The sequence below is a fragment of the Pyxicephalus adspersus genome, chromosome 9 (assembly GCF_032062135.1).
Source record: "Pyxicephalus adspersus chromosome 9, UCB_Pads_2.0, whole genome shotgun sequence".
NCBI lineage: Eukaryota > Metazoa > Chordata > Amphibia > Anura > Pyxicephalidae > Pyxicephalus > Pyxicephalus adspersus.
In genome coordinates this window covers 63,648,871-63,672,450 of record NC_092866.1, presented here as the reverse complement: position 1 = coordinate 63,672,450, position 23,580 = coordinate 63,648,871, and the positions used below count along the sequence as shown (strand labels likewise).

The following is a 23,580-nucleotide window of genomic DNA, read 5'->3' as shown; positions in this document are numbered from 1 at the left end:
GGGGAAAGATAGAAAAAAGGGAATTAAGAATGAGACAGAAAGAAGAGAGAAGAAAGGGGGGAGAAAGGAGAAAGAAAAGACAGGAAGTGGTGGAGAGAGAAGAGAAGAAAAAGGGAGGAAGAAGGGAGAGAGAGATAAAGAAGAAAAAAGAGACAGGATGGGGAGAAAGAAGAAGGTAAGAGAAGTGAGAAAGGAAGGGGGAGAAAGGAGAAGAAAGGATAAGAAAGAAGAACTGTAGAGAGGAGAGAGAAGAAGAGAGGAGAAAAGGAAGGAAGGGGTGACAGAGAGTGGGAGAGAAGTGGAAGAAAGGTAGGGAGAAGGTGGAGAAAGAGAAGGAGAAAAGAGTAAGATAATGAGGTGAGGGCAATAAGAGGGTGGTAGGTGAAATAGTAGAAGAGTGAGAAAAACAATATGAGGAGAAATACATTTTGGGGGGAAGAGAGTGTGAAGAAAAAAGTAAGGGATAAGGGGAAGAGGGAGGGCAAAGGGAGAATGTGAAAAGTGGTGAGAGGGAGAGGGTATGAAGGCAAACAGTCTCTGGTATGGTCTTCTTAGTCACCTCCTAGTGCTCTGTGAATCCTGCTTACATTCTGTATTACATCATTATATGTTGGAAAAATAACATATATATAAGCATAGAGTTACATCATCATCTCCCTCTTTAATCATCATTCTTTATGGACCTTTTCTTTATTACAAATCTGCTACCCCAATGGCACCACAACACGCTTAGTCAATGCAGCACAAAGCATGGACACCACATTGGATGGTAATACACTACTGGGTGCTGTGCTGCATTTTGGGTTTGGTGACCTGTTACCAGCCTGTTATTTTTTAATACATTTCGTTAACTAAGTAAACTTAATGGACAAATAACATGTGTAACACAATTGCTAAATGTAGACAGGCTGAAGAAGTTGTAAGGAGAGAAGAAGAGGGGTAAAGTACAACCTACAAGGCAGGAAGTGGAGGCTGCATGTGGAATGGGCAGGTATTGCTGCCCCGAATGCAAAATATAAAATGTATTTATGTTTATTTATGTATTAGAAACTATATACAGGAACAAAGTAATTCATGCAATAACACACTTTTATAAAATAATTTACATTGTGATTTTAGCAGATATATTTAGAAAAATATAATAAAATGATTATATAAAAAAAAACATTATTTGTTCTGAAACCCAGAATCTATTGTTACAAAGCTTCACTCCTATATAAAGCGATACTAAGAAGATAGGGGGGGTGCTGAGCCCTGCGTACACTCGGAGGGATGCGGCCCATATCTGTGTGAGCACCTGGAATAAAAGAGACATTACAGCAATCACAGAAGGTCACAGTAACTATGTGCACAAAGCAGAGTATCACAGGAGGCACAGTGTAACAGCACAGAACATGGAGGAGGACATCTACAAAATTTGCCCCAAAACCTCAGGGGGTAAAATTGTGATAGTGTGTGATCACTACTGCCACCTAATGGATAACTTCTTAATTACACTGTCACCTATGCAAGTGGCTTTGTATTCCTCAACAGTGTTTCCCTGGAATATTGTATATGCAAGAATTTGTATCTGGCTTGCTAAAATATGTTACCGTTACCCAAGTCTGCACACCTGCTGTGTCCATTATAATGAGTTCCTGCCGACCTTGCACCTGGGTCTGTATACCTGCTGTGCCCATTATGTGGACCTTCTAACATCCCTGTGCTGAGTTCCCACCTGCTGCTCCATTATAAGTGTCCACCATCTGTGCCCAGGTCTGTGCCCCTCCTATGCCCATTATGAGGGGTTCCCATCAGTTTTGTGCCAAGTTTCCGGGTCTGTACACCTGCTGGGCTCATTTGATGGGTTTCGACCATCCCTGTGGTGAGTCCCCAGTTCTGCACTCCCATTATACCCATTAGGAGGGGCCCCCACCATCCCTGACCTGAGTTACTTGGTCGGCCTGCTGGTATGCCTGCTATGCCCATTATGAGTGGTTTCCATCATCCTTGTGCTAAGGTTCTGAGTCTTTACCCTTGCTGTGTCCATTATAGTGGATTCCAACCATCCTTGCTGAGTTCCCTAAATTGCACATTTGCTGTTCGCATTAAGAGCCCCAAATATCCTTGTGTTGAGTTCCTGGATCTGTACCTTCTGTGCCCACCATCCCTGCTCTGCCAAGGGTCAGTTGGCATTGTGGTCACAGATGGTATTACTAACAAACAGATCTTAAGTTTCAATGTGCTGCATGGTGTCTGGATGTCCTGTACGTGTCATGGCATTGCTGCAGGTTCTGCGGAAATACATGTAGTGCCTTCCTTTCAGACTAACCAGGCTCTGCAGAGAACATTCCAGTAATTAATATGGCTTCATTCCCAGGTAGCCAGAGAGAACCTGAAAAACGTGCAAAATTAATCTGAGCAGAGAATTATACTGAATTATGTCAACACTCTCCGGACAGACAGACGTCATTTATATACAAAGTCATGGAAGCTGAGCATAGAGCTTATCAATGTACCAAAAATTCATAGCAAATGATAGCATGGGTAGAGAATAGAATATGTTACCCCTTTGCCCTCTAGTGGTGAGTGAATGTTACTGCATGGATCGTGCTCCGGAGTCTAAGTGCATTTATTATTATTATTATTATTATTAATATTATTATTATTACTATTATTATACAGCAGCGCTGTACATTAAAATATATGTGCATTCAAATAAACTTGTATTATTTGCAAGTTATGTGCAGTAATGTGTCAGTGTATCATTTAAGATATTTATTACCTCCCATTGAGATCACATTACTCCCCCTGGCAATGTCTTGATTAGTTTCCCTTTCCAGAAGGATTGCACCATCATTGATCAGTCATTAACCTGAACACACTCATTCTAGTGCATGGGCAGCTGTGTGTCCACTCTTTATTAGCATGTTGGGGTAACAAGGAGTACAAAACAATTATCATGCAGCCAATAGCTCTGCAAATGGCCATACATTTTTGAGGGTTGCATGATGGGTGTCAAGAGGAGGGAGAAGGAAGCTGGTACAGGTAGTCCCTGAGTTAAGGACATCCGACATATGGACGACTCCTAAATATGAACGGGGGATTCCCTGCTTGCTTGTGTGCAGGACAGAGGCTTGAAGGGGGAGGGGGAAGTTTGCTTGACTTGCAGAATAAATCTTTTGCTAAACACAGCTGATGTTGTGGGTGATATTGAGAGCTTAGCTGATCTGTAACATCTTCTAGCTCTTTAATGACCAAGACAAACTCTGCAGCTGTTTCTTTTTGCATATAAAAGCACAGCTTGCTTTTTATACAGTAACTGACATTGACACTGACCTAATTGCATATATATTAAAAATAATGTACCAGTTCTGACTTACATACTAATTCAACTTAAGAACAAACCCACAGTCCCTATCTCGTATGTAACCCGTGGACTACCTAAAAACTAGGAAGAAGTTAAGATAAGGAAAGTGTAAATTTGAAGACAGTAACTGAGAGCCAGGTGAAAACTGCTGAGAAAGCAGAGAAGAAAGCTGGAAATAGGAAGGAGAGAACTGGAAAAGTTGCTAAAATTTAGAACCAAGTAAGTGCCAAGAACAGACAGTTCAGAAAAAGCTGCTGAGAGATGAGAGTCCCAAATTTTAGAGGATGGAACTAAAAGAAGGCAGCAAAAAATGAAAAGGTGATACGAAGGAACTGAGAGGTTGGCAGAGTAACTGGAAGTCAGGAGGGGGAAATGAGAGCAAGGAAAAGGGAGTAGAGAGAAGGAGGGTCAGGACGGAGGAGCTAAAAGTTAGGAAGAGTTGCTATGAAAAGGGAAAAAAAGAAAGCTGAGAGTTGGGAGGAGAAGATAACAGAGGAGAGGAGATGTGAGATAGAAGAAGGCGATGAGATTCAAGAGGAGAAGAGTTAGAAAAACAGGATGAGAATAGAAAAATGGCAGCCCAAAGCTGGGAGGAGGGAAATGGGAGTCGCAGGAAGGGGATGAGTAATGGGAGGAAAGGAAGGGAGTCAGAGGGAGAAGATGAAAGTGGGGAGTTAAAAATGAGAGTCAAGAGGAGAGGATGAGAGCTGAGAGGAGAAGAAGAGAGTTGGAAGGAGAAGATAAAAGTTGAGAGGAGACATAACGTAGGAGGACGCAAAGAGAGTCAGGAGGAGAAGATGAGAGTTAGAAGAAGATGAGATTAGAAAGATGGCAGCTGAGAGTTAGTAGGAGGATGATGGGAGTTGGGGGAAGGAAATGAGAGTCAAAAGGTGAGTATGAGAGCTGAGAGGAGATAGTAGGAGGTGTTGAGAGTTGGTAGGGAGGACAGGAAAATTGGGGAAAGGAAATGAGTAATTAAAGGAAAAGATCGTGTGCAGAAAATGAGAATTGGAAATGAGAATCAAGAGGTAAAGATGAAAGCCAAGAGGAGAAAGAGAGAATTGGGAGGAAAATATACGAGGGGGAGCTGAGAAGTTCCTGGCTTTGCCCCTTTCCAGATGAAATAGAAAAATGAGTGTGGGCGAATATGACAGCCTAAAACGGGCCGTCATGAAGTTTTTGTTTCTCCAGGGAAAGTCAGCAAAGGACATTCACACTGAGATGTCACAAACACTGGGAGAGAAGTGTCCTTCCTACAGCACTGTCAGAACCTGGATATCTCGTTTCAAGACCGGGCATCTCACCATTGAAGATGAGCCCCGCAGTGCGCGCCTCCCAATCTCAACTGACCTGGCAACCTGTGATGCCCATAGGCTGATTATTGAGGACCCGCGAATATCCACAAAAAAGATAGCCCAGATACTTGACATCTCACGGGTGCGTGTTGGGTTTATCACCACTATCCTAGACATGGCAAGCTTTCAGCGAAGTGGGTGACAAAATTTTTGAACAGTGATCAGAAGAAGGAACGAGTTGAAGCATCCAAAGCCGTTTTGGCCCATTTTGAAGCTGCACAGGACTTTTTGGCTAGGTTAGTGTCTGAGGATGAAACCTGGCTCCACATCTATGATCCTGAAACCAAGGAACAGTTAAAGGAATGGCGCCACAGTGGGTCCCAGCGGCTGAAGAAGTTCCAAACCCAGAAATCGGCCAAAAAAGTCATGGCGTCCGTTTTCTGGGACAAAGACAGTATTCTGTTGGTGGACTACCTACCTCAGGGCTCAAGTATCACCGGACAGTATTATGCTAACCTCCTGGACCAGCCGAAGTAGGCAATTATGACAAATTGCAGTGGAAAGTTGACCAAAGGGATCCTTTTTTTGCGGGACAATGCAGCTGCGCACACATCCAACGTTGTGGCTGGCAAATTGAATACCCTGGATTTCCAATTGGTCCACCATCCCCCCTACTCACCTGACTTGGCCCCTTCTGACTATTATCTGTTCCTAAAATTGAAGAAACACCTGAAGGGGCAACGTTTTTAGGACATTTCTGATGTCAGAGATGCTGCTGAGAGCTGGTTTGTGGCCCAACCAAAGGACTTTTATTTGAACTGTCTACAAAAGCTGCAACTACGCTGTACCAAATGCATCAGTCCCGGGGGAACATGTTGAATAAATGTGTTATTTCATTACTCTGACTCTCTTCTTTCTGGGCAAAGCCAGGAACTTCTTAGCACCCCCTTGTAAAAGTTGGGAGGAGGCAATGAGAGTCAGGAGGAAAAGATAAGCATTGGAAGAAGAAGATGAGAATGGAAAGATGGCAGCCCAAAGCTGGTAGGAGGGAAATGGGAGACAAAGGTAGGGGATGAGTAAAGGGAGGAAAGGAAGGGAGTCAGAGGGAGAAGATGAAAGTGGGGAGTTAAAAATGAGAGTCAAGAGGAGAAAAAGAGAATTGAGAGAAGATAAAAGTTGGAAGGAAGTGATGGGAGTCGGGAGGAGTAGATAAACGTTAGAAGAAGAAGATGAGAATGGAAAGCAGAGAGTTGGTAGGAGACCGAAAAGAGTCGGGGGAAGAAAATTAGTAATCAGAGGAGAAGATAAGATTTGAAAGGAGGAAATGAAAGTCAGGAGGTGAAAAGGGGAGTTGAGAGAGGGAGAAGAGAGTCAAAAGAAGGCAGCTGAGAGTTTGGAGGACAGAGATGAGAGTCAGTAGAATACAGCTGACAATTTGGAGACATTTTTAGAAGTAGGGAACTGAAAGTCAGGTGCAGGGGATAGTGTTTTCTTCTCTAAACTTCTCTTTCTATCTAATAACCCTCCCAGAGAGGTAAGTGTCCTTAACAGCTTCCATATAGCACCGGCTCATTTACCTCCCCCCATTTACTTCTCTGATTGTTGTATTGCGTATTACAGGGAAGCTGCAGAATGTTCTCAGTGTGCCATGACTATCCTGTCAATGGTTTTATATCATGATATTTATGATTCAGTAAACATGGAATGGAAACAAATTAGAATAAAAATCTTTTTATCATAACTAATACTATTTTCCATAAGTGATACATTTTCTTTGTTCCACATTGCTGTATGGTGATCCCTACCTTTCCAGAGGTTTTGATTCCTTTGGCAAGAGAGGCGTAGACAATAACCCAGGCCAGAAACAAGCTAAAGACAAGAGGCCACCGGATTTCACCGGGATATTCAATACCAGCCGAAATCTTCAGCATATTGTACCTGAAATTATAAACATTCATTTCAGAGCATTGGTACAACTTAGAACACCGGAAATCATTTCATTCAATTATATTAAATATAAATCAAACAGCAAAGCAGCAAGTTAGGTTGAAAAAAGACAATTACCGTATTTTTCGGACTATAAGACGCAAAACTGGGGGGGAAAAGTGGGTGCGTCTTATAGGCCGGAGCGTCTTATAGTCCGAAAAATACGGTAGGTCCAACCAATGACCAAACCATTGATTAGGAAAAGCTGGCCTAATAATTAATTTATTTTGCTGACCTCGAGTAAACCAAGAAAACACTGACTGGTCATCCCTTAAGCTACGTACACACTTCCAATTATTATCGTTGGAAAACGAACGACGAACGATCCTGCACGATATCTACGAACGATCGTATAGCACCGATCCTGCACATAGAGATAACAACACGATCGTTCGTAGATATTGTACACACAATAGATACGATCGTTTGAGCGATAGAGGAACTATGTGCACGACAGGAAAGTGAACGAACGTTCGTTCATTACGCATGCTCAGACCATGGACGATCAACGAACGATCGTACACACGAACGATGTTCAACGATCGTCGTCCAATCCGATCCGCCGGTCCGGTCGTTCATTTCCAACGACTTTCCTCGTTCGACGGCGTCGTTGGTTACTTTTTTTACGAACAATTTTTGCCCAATCGATCGTTCGTCGTTCATTCGTCGTTCGTTTTGAACGATAAAAATTGGAAGTGTGTACGCACCTACAGGGTCCCTTAATAGATAACAAAGGGCCACAGATTGGGCACCAGGGGTCTACACTTTACAAACACAAGTTTCTGGTTATATTGAGAACAAATACCTGTCCTCGACCTCCTAATGATAATGTAAGTTGATATAACCCACTCAATTTGGTTAATGTGCCTAAGCCCTTAATGTCTGAGGAGGGACAACTTATGAGAAAATATAAGGACAGAACAGTAGGCTACTTGCGGCACAGAAAAAGTTTAAGTATTGTATGAAATTAAAAAATCACTTTTAATAAATATACAAGAATTAGGATTTAAAAAAACCATAAAAAATGGGAGTAACAGAAGTAAAAACACTTTATCCTTCAACAAAGTTTTTACAAAGGTGTATCAGGAATCAAAGAGACAGAGAAGGTGGGTCTCACCCCGACGCGTTTCGCCCATGTGGGCTTCTTCAGGGGATAATAGAGACCATTACATTACAGTGTTGATATCATGCCCAATCAACAATAAAAGGAATATATGTATATCCATATTCGGGTGTAGACCCAAATATAGAAATATTAATTGGCATTTTTTGGGTTCAGACAGCGATAATTGTTGGGGGGCTCACTGACTCATGTATCATGGGAAGATTAATTAAGGTTGTTGAAGAAATTTTCCTTATCGAAAGGGTTCAAGAAGGGTAGAATTTCACAATCAATATCAATGGAGGTCTGCATTAGTTATACGTTGATAGAGGAAGACAAAATAAAGGGATGAAACCTAACGTGGATCAATTGATATAGGGAATGTATCCCGATTCCAGTAGTTGAATTTAGCTTCAGTTGAGAGGACATGACATTAGAGGACAAATAGGGAGGTTTTTGTCATGTCCAAGGAGTGTAGGAGTAGTGAGCCCGCTGTAGTCGGTCCAGGCAAACCCTAATGAATCTTCCCATGATACATAAGTCAGTGAGCCCCCCAACAATTACCGCTGTCTGAACCCGTAAAAAGCACCTCAATATTTCTTTATTTGGGTCTTCACCCGACTATTGATATACATATACTGCTTTTATTGTTGATTGGGCATATTATCAACACTGTAATGTAATGGTCGCTAATATCCCCTGACGAAGCCCACATGGGCAAAACGCGTCGGGGTGAGACCCAACTTCTCTTTCTCTTTGATTCCTGATACACGTTTGTAAAAACTTTGTTGAAGGATACCGTGTATTTACCTCTGTTACTCCCATTTTTTATGTTTTGTATATTTATTAAAAGTGATTTTTTTAATTTCATACAATACCTAAAAGTTTTTCTGTGCCGCAAGTAGCCTACTGTTCTGTCCTTACATTTTCTCACAAGTTTCTGGTGTCAGAGAATGCAATGCTATTGACAATAATGAATTTGCAGGTCATTTTGTGGTCACACATCTTACTTGAAATATTCCTCGCTCCCACTGACAAAAGATTTGTTCACATGGCTGGTGTAGTTCACCATTGTCAAGTTTGGATAGGCTGTCATGCAGAAGGTGCTGTTCTTGATTTGGATCCTTGGATGATCCCCAATGATGCAGGAATCTATAGAGAACAAAACACAAGGAGGGCGGTTATCATAGTGTACATAAGGGAGGAACAATTCATATTCTGTAAAGTCCAGAAACATCAAACCCTGACAATTTCATTAAACTTTCTGGGGACAGCTGTGTAATATGTTGTGGCTATACAAATACAGTTTATTAATAATAATATTATTAATAATAATAATAATAATAATAGTAATAATAATAATCACTTTTTGTGCTTTGCTGAATCTTTTCAGTTCCTATTAAAACAATGACTCGTTCTGCCACCTAGTGGCCAATCATCAAAAGTTAATAATTGGAAATAAATTATTATTATAAGTGAATTAAGAGGGGTATATTTTAGGGGAATTAATAGAGCTCTATTTGTTTTTCTATTAAAGTTCAATGTTTTAATGAACCATACACTTGTTTAAAAACTGATCAGAATTACAATCAATATCACTATTTTATCTAAATATTCAGGTCATTTATACTTCAATACAATGGGTAATCTTTGGACAACAGGGTCCTCTCCTCTTCCTGTGACATTGTTTGTATCTGTCCCTATTTAATGTAATAATAATAATAATAATAGTAATAATAATAATCACTTTTTGTGCTTTGCTGAATCTTTTCAGTTCCTATTAAAACAATGACTCGTTCTGCCACCTAGTGGCCAATCATCAAAAGTTAATAATTGGAAATAAATTATTATTATAAGTGAATTAAGAGGGGTATATTTTAGGGGAATTAATAGAGCTCTATTTGTTTTTCTATTAAAGTTCAATGTTTTAATGAACCATACACTTGTTTAAAAACTGATCAGAATTACAATCAATATCACTATTTTATCTAAATATTCAGGTCATTTATACTTCAATACAATGGGTAATCTTTGGACAACAGGGTCCTCTCCTCTTCCTGTGACATTGTTTGTATCTGTCCCTATTTAATGCACAGCATTGCATAATACGTTTTATAGTTGAATAATAGTAACAATGAAAACAATTGATTTTGTAAAGATTCAAAGTTTAGGTCCTATTGAAAATATTGTATAGTGTCTGGCTGGTTTAACGCAGGCATACATTCCAGGAAAAAAGCATCAGAGCTTCAATTCAGGATAGAAATTGGCATTCTCATATTAACATAAATGTCTTTTACAGAAAATGATAGAATAACTCCCCAGGATATTGCCTGTGCTGCACTGCGCCATGCAGGCTCTGAGATGAGCTGTAATTACATCTTCTCTCCACAGGGGGCACTTTTGTTCTATGAAAGGAATACTGTAAAGGGGTACCAAGTATAAAGGGGATACATATAATTATTAATATTAAACTGCATTTATATAGCACCAATATATTGCACAGCGCTGTACAAATATTAGGGGTTGTAGACAGATACACAGAAAGAGGAGAGGACCCTGCCTTATGGGTTATAATAGCATCCAAAGAAAAATGATTAAAGACAAAGTGATGAAAGGTGGGATAAAGAGAGAAGGAGAAATCTAAAAACAGAAAGAAGTCTAAAAGAGAGAAGACAACATAAAAAAGGAGGCATAGAAACAAGGAGAGCTAAAGAAAGAGATATATAGAGATATAGAAAGATAGTACAAGAGAGAATAGGATATATATAAAGAGAAAAAGAGATTTAATAACGTTTAGTTAAGCGTTATGTTAATGTTAAATTCTGGGTGCACTTTCAGTGTCAGGTATATCATGCTCCAGATCTCAGACAACCGTTATCCCTGGATTATGGAAAGTCTCTTCCACATAAACCTTCCATTGGAGAAAGCTGATAGTCATGTCATGGTGTTAAAAAAATAAAGATTCTACCCATGTAAGCATACCCATAGAAATATTGGAGACCTATGTGGGTTGCAATCTAACACTAAGAATAATGATGGGCTATATTATCATTATGTATCTGATACAAAGATGTCTAAAAATGTATTGTATTATAATAAAATCCAGAGCTCATTAAATTTCCTAAACAAGCAGAGGTGTCCTGCGAAACGCGTTGAATGAAAATGTGATGGAAATTGAGTTTGATACTTTAGATGTTTTTAATCTTCAGGAATAAAATGTGAAACATGTTTTAAAGATTGAACATTTCTTACTGCCCATAAAGTCCCCTAAGTTTTCTTTTTCGTTTTGTTCTTGAATTCACATCCATTCACAAAACACAGCGACAGCTGCCTTCAAGTGAGACCTGATTGCTTTTTTCATTAGCTGGGTGATCCATTAAACCTGGAATGGATTTCTTCAACGTCATTTGCTATTTGTTAGCAAATGTTTTGAATCCTGGACCGGATCCATGCCAGGTTTGGTGGATCACCCAGCTTCACTGATGAAAGTGTATCCTTTCTAGTCTTAAAGAGCTTTAATAAATCAGGCCCAGGTTGTAATAGTAGAAAATACCTTTTGGTGGATCTAGAACACAGACAAAAGAATTCTAACCTAAAGGTAATGATGGCTAGTGATGAGTGAAGTTAGGTTTTCATTTTGCCCAAAATCAGGAGATTACAGCATTTTACCATTCTACCAAAATGCATTGCAACCAATGGAGTCTTTCATGGGTATAACAAAGTTCATGAAAGTTACAGAAGCTCCTTTAAACTATCCAGAACCAGAACTATACAAAGGGATAATTGGACTCCAAATAAAAGTTAAATAAAACATAAAGCTCCAGTAAACACATAAGATTAATCAAAGTAATGATGAATCAGGGGTCTGGGGGTCAGACAGACAGGAAGTGTTCATACTTCAATACCCTAAAGTATTTTAGTGGCACTGAATTGCGAGGAAAAGGAAGAGAATACAAAGTTCCAAGCACATGAGACAGAAGCAAATGAAAAAGGAGAATCTAGGGATGGAGTCCTGCTATGTAAACTTGCGAAGGAAACTTTCAACTCTGGGAAGATGGGATCTAAAAAAAAATGTTTCAACTCTTTTTTGGGTCAATTCAATTCACTAATAGACACAATGGGCCTAATTTATTAAAGCTCTCCAAGGCTGGAGAAGACACACTTTCATCAGTGAACCTGGGTGATCCAGCAAACCTGGAATAGATTTCTTTAATGTCATTTGCTATTTGTTAGCAAATGTTGTAAATCCAGGACCAGATAAATTCCAGGTTTGCTGGATCGCCCAGGTTCACTGATGAAAGTGTATCCTCTCCAGCCTTGGAGAGCTTTAATAAATCAGGTCCAACTGGCTTAATTTATTAAAGTCCTCTAATGCATGCGTATCTGCACTGGGTTGCCTTGCATTGGGGTGCCATTGAAAATGAATGGCTGTCCAGCATGATAGACACGATAGACCTGATCTAATAAAGCTCTTCAAGACTGGAGATGATAGACTATCATAGGAGAACCTGGGTGATTCAGCAAAGCTGGAATGAATCTGGTCCTGGATTGAAAACATTTGCCAACTAACAGCACATCTGCACAGGACCAGCAAGCTCTTCGTTGTCTGTTTCTTGCAGATTTCCCTCAATCCTTGTCTTATAAAAGGTCAGCCATAGAAAAGGACATTAGAGGACATCCTTCTCCTGGAGACCTGAATAGCAGTAAAATATTGGGGGGGTAACATATTCCAAATCTATCCAAAGCAAACATTACCTATAGATACAATTTAAGGTGAGAAGCTATGATCTAGAACTCATATTAGGACAAGTACCTGGAACTGAGCTGTTCTTTTAGTTAGATCCTAAAGTGCCAGCATGAAAAGTTATGGGACCAAACATATCATTCTAACCATTGCTCTCTGAAATAATATGATTCCAGGTTTCTGCTCAGACAGCATAAAATTACTTCTAGGAATTATTCAAGATCTAACTCAAAGGTCACCAGCTTCTGACATGCAGTTTACATATCCATATCATTTATGAACATAGGTAATAATACATAATTACATTTTGTTAAATCTTGCTAAAGTATTTGTCCTTTTACCAAAACCACTATTAAAGCAGACGTAAATCTTTAACTGTTCTCCTTTCATGTTGACCCCCTAGCTAAAAAAGACCCCCATATTCTTGCCACCAAGACAGAATGGTCTCTCAATGGGTCCAATTTATTAAAGCTTTTCAACACTTAAGAGGATACACTTTCATCAGTGAAGCTGGGTGATCCAACAAACCTGGAATGGATCTGGTCCTGGGTTGAAAACATTTGCTAACAAATAGCAACATTTTTTAAGGAAATCATTACAGGTTTGCTGGATCAGAGAGATTGGAGAGCTTTAATAAATCAGGCCCATTGAATCTGGCAAACTCATCAGCTGTCTCAGGATTTGGCCATGGGACAGGGGGGTTCTATGTGATGCCAAGGGGCTCATACAAACCCTACCTCTCCTGTCTTCTGTAACACACTGGGGTTGGGAAGGACACCTAACAGCCATTGGGCTTTTTTATAACTAAAAATGTATAAATTACCCCCTGTGGTAAACATTTGGCTGATTTTAGAAAATAAGACATATTAGGAGTTTCTCAAGCAATGAGCAATTTGGACCCCTCAGGTCCGTATAAGTGACCCCAATGATCTTTTTGGCTATCTGTAAGGATGACATTATTCCCAATGGCCAGCAATGTAAGAGGAATTCTTCCCACGGACCATTACACTAATATACTGTGATCTGTGGATATAATAATTATAGAAGGAGTTTGCTAAGGATCTGAAAGTTATGGTTCCTCCCATGGTAAAGATATTAACAAACACTGATCTACAGCATAAATATAATAACTTGTGTGATACAGACCATGAAGAACAAAAAGAATATTTTGAGTAACCTAGAACATGCAAAGGGAAGCACTGTGTGATCTAGAACATTATACCGCACGTAATCCAGCAAACAAACAAAGAAGAAGAATAATAATCCAGATATCATAGGGAAGAACATCTGTGATCTACAACATTAAAACCACGAAAACCAGTAAGTTACAGAGTATAAATAATCCAGAGTATGAATAGAAAATATAACATATGATCTACATATATCCAATTCCAGTCATTGAGGGACGGCATTTCTCCAACAGACAATAAAAGATGGGAGTTATGGGTTTACAGATAATCATCAAATGATTGTTTATATGAAAATTCCAAATTATATGTGGCCCTCAAGATCTGAATTTGGACAGTACTGATCTACAACATAAAAAAGTATGAATAATTTAAAGCATGAAAAGGAAAGAACATGAGATCTAGAACATAATAATGTGTAATCTGGAAAACAGATTATATAGAACAGGTATAGCGCAGAACATAAATTTAATTAGATCTTGTAGCCAATAAACAGACTACCAATGAATGGGGAGCACAGATGACTGAACACAGATAATGGCATTGATGTTTATTGTAGAGAGAACACATTTACTTATAATGTAGATAACACGGCACATGTGGCAGATAATCTATAGGGAAGGCGAAGAAATCCATCTCTGGAGAAATCACCTTCCTACGGTATCTCATGAATACAGCATTGTCAGCAAAAATGGTGCTCAGGAGGGCTGTGGGTACATGCCCCATGTGACCAAACAAAATAAAATATCAAAATCAAAAACAGAAAATAATTTGTTTTTTGAAATACATTTCCTTTGGACCTGTTCCTACAGACCCGCCGCCCACTCAGCATTTTTGGTGACAATACTGGGCCTGATTTATTAAAGCTCTCCAAGGCTGAAGAGGATACACTTTCATTAGTGAAGGTGGGTGATCCAGCAAACCTGGAATGCATTTTTTTAAAGTGATTTGCTATTTGCTAACAAATGTTTTGAATCCTGGACCAGATCCATTCCAGGTTTGCTGGATCACCCAGAATCACTGATGAAAGTGTATCCTCTCCAGACTGGGAGAGCTTTATTAAATCAGGCACACTATGTGCAGGGGCTTTGCAATTACCTACAAAGTCAGCGGGTGATTTTTAAAAATATGTTTCCCTGACAGAACTTTAATTTTGTTTTACAGAAAAATGACATGCTTTTTACCTTTCTTCATTTGGGACATGTACCCACAGACCCACTTAACCCCTATGTAACCAATAACCCCGACCTCTACCCTAAACCCCTTTGTTCCAGCAATTTTGGAAACAAAACTATGTTCAGAGGCATTGCAAATGTTTCTTAATTTTGCTCATACAATTTAAATACACAGAACAAAATGAACAATCTGTAATAATGAAAAGACACAATCTATCAACACTAAAATACGGATATAATAGAAAATATGTGATATGGAAGATGAAAAAACAAGAACAAATACTTTGGCATTGTCATAAATAAAAACAACTTTTAATGTACAGCATTTGGTAACGGAAATCACAGCAGTTCTCAGACCTTCTAGATCAGGGGTGTCAAACTCTGGCCCGAGAGCCAAATCTGGCCCTCAACATCCTTTTTTTTTGGCCCCCAAAGGAATCCTAAATATGAAATGCAGCTGGCCCGCCGCTGCATTGAAATAACGCCACTACTACAATCCTTGGCATCAGTAGTGTCTATAGACCAGCGGGCTCTCAGCCTATGTGTGGCCCCACATTGGACTGTTTTTTAGATGCAAATAATGCCGGGAATCGTTGAAAAGGGAGTTCCAGCACCGGGCCACTCATAAGATTTAGCCCACCCCAATTTTTTCGATAAATTTCAAGGTTTCCCTGCAACTTTGTCAAAGTTTATAATTTTGGCCCTCTGTGTATTTGAGTTTGACACCCCGGTTCTAGATGGACACACAAAGCCCCAGGTGTAATAAAGCTCTCGAAGGCAGAAGAGGATACACTTTCTCAAAGAAGCTGGGTGATCCAACAAACCTGGAATGGATACATGTGCCATCTGTTAGCAAATGTTTGTTTTCCTGGACCAGATCCATTCCAGGTTTTTTGAATCACCCAGATTCACTGATGAAAGTGTATCCTTCCCAGCCTTGGAGAGCTGTAATAAATTGGCCCCAAATAGTCCATTATGATCCATACAGTAAGCAGAGGAAGTTACCTTGAAGAGCTGGGATGGCTTTCCATACAGAGATGGGCCCCTGACTGGCAAATTGCCCCAGAGACACTTCCAATAGGAAAATTGGGATCCCTCCCACTGATACCAATGATAGACCATTATTCTTCCCACTGATACCAATGATAGATCATTATTCCTCCCACTGATACCAATGATAGACCATTATTCATCTCACTGATACCAATGATAGACCATTATTCCTCCCACTGATACCAATGATAAACCATTATTCCTCCCACAGATACCAATGATAGACCAATATTCCTCCCATTGATACCAGTGATAGACCATTATTCCTCCTACTGATTCCAATGATAGGACATTATTCTTCCCACTGATACCAATGATAGGAAACCATATATCCTACTGATACCAACACTATGGCACTGTTGCTCTTACTGATGCAAATGATAGGACACTATTCTTCCCACTGATACAAAACCTAGGGCATTATTTCTCCCACTGACTCTTGTGGTGAGACACTATCTGTCCCACTGACACCTACAATATGACCCTATTTTTTTTTATTTTATACTATATGTGACTCTATTTTGCCAGCTTCCTCTATTCCTCCCACAGACCAACAATCAGACATTATTCCTCCTACAATGATGAAGTTCTATTCACCTACTGACATGAAGGATGAATCACTATTCTTCTCACTGATGGAACACTATTACTCCATCTAATACCAATGATAGAGCAATATTCTTTCCAATGTCACCTATGATAGGGTATTTGTGTTCCACTGAAACTAATATTGGAGGAATATTCCGACCACCAAAGCTGTGACACTTTTCTTTCAATTGACACCAACCATAGGACAATATTTCTAACACTGACATCAGCAATTGTGCAGAATGCATTGTTCTGACACATGCACTAAGCAAATTTTAACTGCCTCTACTCTCAACCCTTGGGGTATGTTTAACGCCCATTAACAATGAGCCTGGGGCATTGTTTATTCCCATTCATGCAAGGGCATTTCCTCCTTCCACCAGCCATGGTCTGGCACTCCTAACATTAGAAGAAGCATAAACTGTGTTTTAAAGGTGCTCGGTATAATCTGATAATCCTTATAAATGCTTTACATAGCAAAGTCAGCACCCCACCACCTCTGCAGGAGAACAGATCACTGTCACCCATGATTGGGAATTATTTCACCCATGGACACCAACAATGGGACACAATATTCCCATTGATACCAAAGAAGGTCACCTTATTGCACAGATGTATTAGTGCTGGAGAACCTGTGAAAAAGTGGGGGGACATAATTCTACAGATGTCCCTGGTGCTGGGAACCTTAACATCTGAAGGTGGTGGGGGGCACTTGATTGCACAACTGTCCTGGTGGTGGGGACCCTGTTATTTGGGAGGACAGTTGTCTCTAATGCTAGGGGACATTGGATCTGGGGGGTCAGCTCTTTCTGCAGCTATACTGGTGCTGAGGATCTTGTGAATGGGGGGGGGGCATCGTTTCACAGCTTGCCCTAGTGCTAAGAAATATAGGATCTGGGGGGGGGTCACCTAATTCTACACCTGTACAGATAGTTAGAGACCAAAGGATCCTGGGGGTCAGCTCATTCTGCAGCTGTACTGGTCCTGGGGATTTTGTGAATGGGGGTATAATTCCACAGCTTTCCCTTGTGTTGGGAACCACAAGAACAGGGGGAGGAGGGAGGTCAATTCATTCTACACCTGTCCAGGTATTAGAGACCACAGGACCTGGGGTTCAGCTCATTCTACACCTGTCCAGGTGTTAGAGACCATAGGGACTGGGGGTCAGCTCATTCCTTAGTACTGCAGACCATAAGATTTGGAAAGTCAGTGCCTTCCACAAATGACCTTGGTGGGGAGGTCATTGCCTTCCACCCTACCTTGGGGGGGGGGGTTCACCTCATTTAACAGTTTTAGGGTGGGGGGTTGTCATCTGATTTTAACTGTATCTGGTACTGAACCTATTTTTAATTATCTTTATTTGGGTGAATTGTCCATTCTGCTGAGACTAGAACTGTCCTTTTTCTGTCCATGGTGCTGAAATCAGTTTTCTGTACTGGGCTGGGTGAAAAAATTGCAGTGTCCCTTTGACCTTATCTATCTATCTATCTATCTATTCATCTATCTATCTATCTATCTATCTATCTATCTATCTATCTATCTATCTATCTATTCATCTATCTATCTATCTATCTATCTATCTATCTATCTATCTATCTATCTATCATCTATCTATCTATCTATCTATCTATCTATGTGCAGTGTTATATATTGTCTGTTGTATGTAATATTTTGCATTGCAGTATTTGTGTGTGTACTATTGTGCAGTGTTATATATTGATTGATAGTGTATAAGATTTCTCATTGCAGTAAACTGCTTGTGTGTATGTAATATTTTACAGTGTGTGTTATATTGTATAGTTTAACATATTATAATATTGTAAATTGTTATACATGCAATAAAATACATTGCAGTATTTTGTGTTTGTAATACCTCGCAGTGTTCTATATTGTCAGGATGTGTGTAATGTGTTGTCTGGATAAATGTAGTATTGCACATTGCAGTATATTGTCTGAATGTTTGTATTATCTCACATTGTACTATATTGTCAGGATGTGTAGTATTGTACATTGCAGTATGAGTGTTTGTCATACCTCACAATGTTGTATATTGTCGGAGTTTATGTAATGTTGTAATGTAATAAATTGTTTGAGTGTAATATCGTATTGTGCATTAAATTGTCGGTTTGTGTGTAATACTGTAGTAGTGATCAGTGTTACATCATCGAGGGTAATGTTGTATTGTGTATCTTGTTGTGTAATTGTGTGTAATATTGTACAGTGTTGTACATCTTCAGGTTGTATAAAGTATTGATCATTGCAGTATATTGTGAGTATTGCATTGTTAAAAAATAAATATTACAGACCGTATAAAAGGTTTGAGTGTACTATTGTACTGCCTGGTATAGTGTCACATTGTACAATGTACAATATTGTCAGTGTGTAATATGGTGTCTGAATGTATGTAGTATTGCACATTGCAGTATATTGTCTGAGTGTTTTATATTGTCGGAGTGTATGAAATATTGAACAATGTAGTATATCGTTTAAGTGTAATGTTGTATTGTGTAATTAAATATAACATTATACAATACAACAGTCATTGTACAGTGTAGTGCATCTTCAAAGTGGTTGTGATATTTAAAAATGTTGTATAACGTATGTAATACTGCACAGTGTTTTTTTTTCTGATTGTATTAATTAATGCAATGATGTCAGAACCAACATTTTTTACAATATATAAAACAATTGTGGTAACACAATGGGGTAGAAGTTACAATATAGAACAGAATAATTGTATTATTTCAAGCCAGTAAAAAAGCTTTAATCTATAAATGTCATATTATACAATATAGTAAGGAATAAGGTTGTATCATTATCTGTAATATTGTATACTGCAGGTTAGAATTGTTGTTACTTTTTAACACAATATTAATAATATACTATAATTATATTTGAAAACGTGAGCTTTGTGGTGGCATTGTATTAACACGTGGTTATATATTGCAGCATTGTAAAATTGTAATAGTAATGAGTCAATACAATTGTTGCAAAGCACACAACTCACATACTGCTTGGTCTGTGTGTACTGACTGCAGTTGTGTGTTGGGAACACTCCATAGATGTGTTCATACACATGTGTCCTCTATACACAGCTGCACTGCAGCACTGTCACACTGATTATATGACACTGACTGTACCTATCAAACTTCCATTAATTGTGCAGTTATATGAATAGGGACATTGCACACTGCAGAGATGTATACACACCAACACAACATTGTATAAAGCATCTGAACAATGACATGTAGAGCAGATCATAGCAGGACTGTGCACCTCTGATTTATGAACACACAAAATGTGCACTGCAGCATCCAGACTCCGCATTGCACAAAGTGTGACTGCAGATCAAACTGCTCAGCAACACAACACTGAACTGCAAAGCTTTCTCCACTATACTGCAATAGGACATCACACAACATTCTACAATATTACATTTAATTGTGAGTCATTTCAAAGCTTTCAATGTTAAGGAAAACCATGATCACATTGCAACAAAATAGAATATTGTTTGTGATGGGTTTAAAAGCAAGACAGTGCATTCTACACAATTGTAATATACAACCTCGTTTAAAGATTGTTTATTTGTTAACACAATGTCATATAAAAGTTAAAAAACTTAAGATAATGTGTGATCGTGTATAAGAGTAAGGAGTGTGTGTGGTTGCATATTACTGGTGATTGTGTAATAAGGAGTCACACTTTATTAATATTATTGTGTGTAGCAATATGTTATAATGATTGTGTCATTATGTGTATAGCAATATGTTATTAATAAATGTCACTGTGTGTAACCAGATATTATTAGGGATTGTGGTTATGAGTAGTGTTTGATTACTTTATATATTTGCAATAATTGTGTGATTAATTTGCAGTATATATCTAGTATTTGTGTATTGTAATATATGAACAATGAATGTGTGACTGTGTGTATAGCAATGTGTTACTAATAACGGTGTCATTACACATAACAATATATAACATACGATTGTGTGTAGCAACTATATTTCTAAATAATTTTGACTGTGTGTAGCAATGTGCTACTAATTATTGTGTGTGCAGCAAAATATATTAATAGTAATTATATCTATAATATCAATCTTTAACTAATAAGGCTGTGTGTAGTGTCATTACACCACAATGGTCGTGTCCTATAACACAATATTGCATAATAATTGCAGATGTGATTAAAGTAAATGATTTTTTAATGAAAAATATGCACAAAGTGTAGAATTCAGATAACAGCACAAATGACAAACCTTAGCACTGCATTGAAACAAGCACACAATAATCATTGTATCGATCCTGCATCGATTGCACCGATTGTATCTGAGCACTGTGCATGCACTGAACGATCAGAAGGGTCGATGACATGTATGGGGATGTGATGGATATGATGGAGCAGCCCTGCATTCTGCACACATTACCTCCGCCATTTTTAAATGCCAAGTAAGGGAAGCGCCAGACATTGCCCAGACCCACCGCATAGCCCACCATGGATAGGATAAAGTCCAGTTTACTGGACCAGTTTCCTCTGGCTTTATTTTCATCTCCATCATCGTCCTAGAGAGCAAAAATCAGATGTGAGGAATGCAACTCAGCTTGGGTGACAACTTAAGGATATATATCATAAAAAAAAAATTGACCTATGGGTCATATAGTATACCAATTGAGTGGGTGACAACATATGTCATGTATTACATGTACAGTGGGTGACAACATATGTCATGTATTATACCCTAATCCTGACCTGGGGGTGACAACTCGTATGTATTATACCCTAAGCCTGACCTAGGGGTGACAACTCCTATGTAATAAATCCAAAGCCCGACCTAGGGGTGACAACTCTTATGTATTATACCCTAAGCCTGACCTAGGGGTGACAACCCCTATGTAATAAATCCAAAGCCTGACCTGGGGGTGACAACTCTTATGTATTATACCCTAAGCCCGACCTAGGGGTGACAACTCTTATGTATTATACCAAAATCCTGAGTGAGTGACATCTCTCATGTATTACATCTCATCACCATTGCCATGTGAGTTGATTAAAAGAACAAAATACAAATATAAAATACAAAAGAATATTGGTCCTTCCCTGGCCTCTCTGATGCTAAGGGTACTCTGGGACTTGTAGTGTATTAGCAACAAAAACCAAATACATATTTATGGCAAAAGAGTTCGGAGGCATTAATGGGTAAATAGAAAATTCATATTTTGCGCAAAATACACATTGGTGATTGCGCACAGTTGCGAATGCTGTCTTTGGACAATATATTTCCTAATTATTAGGTGAGTGAATGCAATCATTGCAGGTAAGTTGCTGCATTTCTAATGACCAGGAGCACAGATAAACATTTTGACATTACTAAAATAGAAATCACTGTATGATTCCACTAATATAAAATACAATAAAAATATTTTAGAAAATCCGACTATTGGTAAATTTGTTCATTTCGGACTATTTCGAGCAATGGGGAATTCTGGGGTACAATTAGCATATGAAAAGCCCCAGGAACTTACCCCAGTGAGGCTGCCAGGCATAACAGACGTGTTGCCATCTGCGCCCAGGACCACCGTGCTCTGGCTCATGGGCACCCAGCCTCCCTTGGCATTACTCTGCTCCAGGGTGGTTTTCCCCAAGGCCTGTTGGCTTTCCCCTTCTGTGCTCTGGAGGGGCACAATCCTGCATGGCATCGAGTTGCTTTGCCCATTTAGGTCAGCCATGATGACCTGGTTCTTCAAAGGAAAGCCTTCGGTGGAGTTCTTCCTCAGGGCGAAGTTCCCATGGCTGGGGGTGCTGTTGACCTTGCAGGAACCCCCAGTTCTGGAGCGCTCCAAGGCATAGGGTCTCGCTTCTTCTGCTGCAAAGCTCTGGCCATCGTTGGAAGCAGATTGGGACAACCTGGCCAGCTTGGAGGAGGCTTGCAGAGGGAGGTCATTGTCAGGACTTTGCCTGATGCCTCCAATAAGTCCTGGGCCAGCACCTTCTGGGCTGTTCACTGTCTTCTGCCCTACGTCCATTGGGTTCACCAAGTCCTATAAAAGAGCAAGGATGTCCTATTAGAATGGCTGCAGCAAGCCTAGTTTTCTGTCCCCTGGAAAGCAAATGCCATTGATTTAGCTGAGTCTGGGATGCCACCACTGCATTTATTGGCTTGTGGAAAGCACAGAAGCATTGACTAAGCTGAGTACCCAGTGCTAGAAGAACATTTAATTATGTTGCAAAGTGTTTCTATGGAACACACAGGCCATGGGGTGTATGGAAGAGACAAGCCTGGGGATATAGAGGAGAGAATGCAGAATTGTGGGACAGCCCCAGCCTCGTTGGGTTTCATATCACGGCTGGAATAGGCTCCCTGCTCCTCTCACTATTGTACAAAGATTCTTTAATTTTCCGCCCCATTTGCTCTGTGTCACTCTGCAGCACAAGCCTGGATTCTATAGACAGGCTGCAGATCCGGAGGGGAAAAGACTGCAAAAACCTTCCTTACCTCTCCCCTTTTCTACACCTCTGTATGATGCCAGGAGCCCCAGGTAATCAGGGCAGGTAGGTAGTTACCTATATAGGGGGGCAGGGATCAGCTTTTTACACCTGGGCTATGAATATTAGAGACAGCTACATGGGGAGAGGGAGAGAGAAGAGAGAGGAGAGAAAAGGAGAGATGGAGAGAAAAAGAGAGTATAGAGAAAGGGAGAAAACCAGCACCAGGTACAGCTTTGGAATGAGGTCCCCCACCCCAATACTTATGGTCCCCAGCACCAGGTACAGCTTTGGAATGAGGTCCCCCACCCCAGATCCAATGGTCCACCAGAACAAGGAGCAGCTGTAGAATGAAGTACCCCCCAGGTCACATAGTCCCCCCACTCACCTCTCTCCAGGAGTGCATCCACAGCAGAGAAATCCACACAGCAGGCTCAGATGGACTGAATTGGATGCTGAGAGCAATCTAGGCTTCTATAGCTTCCTGGGATAGAGTGGGCTTTGCGTCAGTACAGAACAAGGTGCCCTTCCTGTGACATTTTCTTGATAATAAGAGTTTGATAAATCATTACTTTTACATTCACTTCTTAAAGGGGCCGCGTCCTCCCAGATCCCAG

The 23,580-nt window shown here is 39.8% G+C and overlaps 1 protein-coding gene across 1 annotated transcript in view; it reads right to left on the bottom strand.

Annotated features, from left to right (window-relative positions):
* The window catches only part of SLC6A5 (solute carrier family 6 member 5), a 43,756-nt gene extending 20,387 nt beyond the window's left edge, over positions 1-23,369 (bottom strand). Inside the window, exons 1-6 of the mRNA XM_072421573.1 lie at positions 23,352-23,369; positions 22,003-22,518; positions 20,907-21,042; positions 15,844-15,945; positions 8,743-8,884; positions 6,450-6,582 (exon numbers count right to left, since the gene is read on the bottom strand). Of these exons, the coding sequence (XP_072277674.1) occupies positions 6,450-6,582; positions 8,743-8,884; positions 15,844-15,945; positions 20,907-21,042; positions 22,003-22,518; positions 23,352-23,369 (1,047 nt within the window). The remainder of the gene's footprint in view (positions 1-6,449; positions 6,583-8,742; positions 8,885-15,843; positions 15,946-20,906; positions 21,043-22,002; positions 22,519-23,351) is intronic.
* Positions 23,370-23,580: the final 211 nt, after the last annotated feature.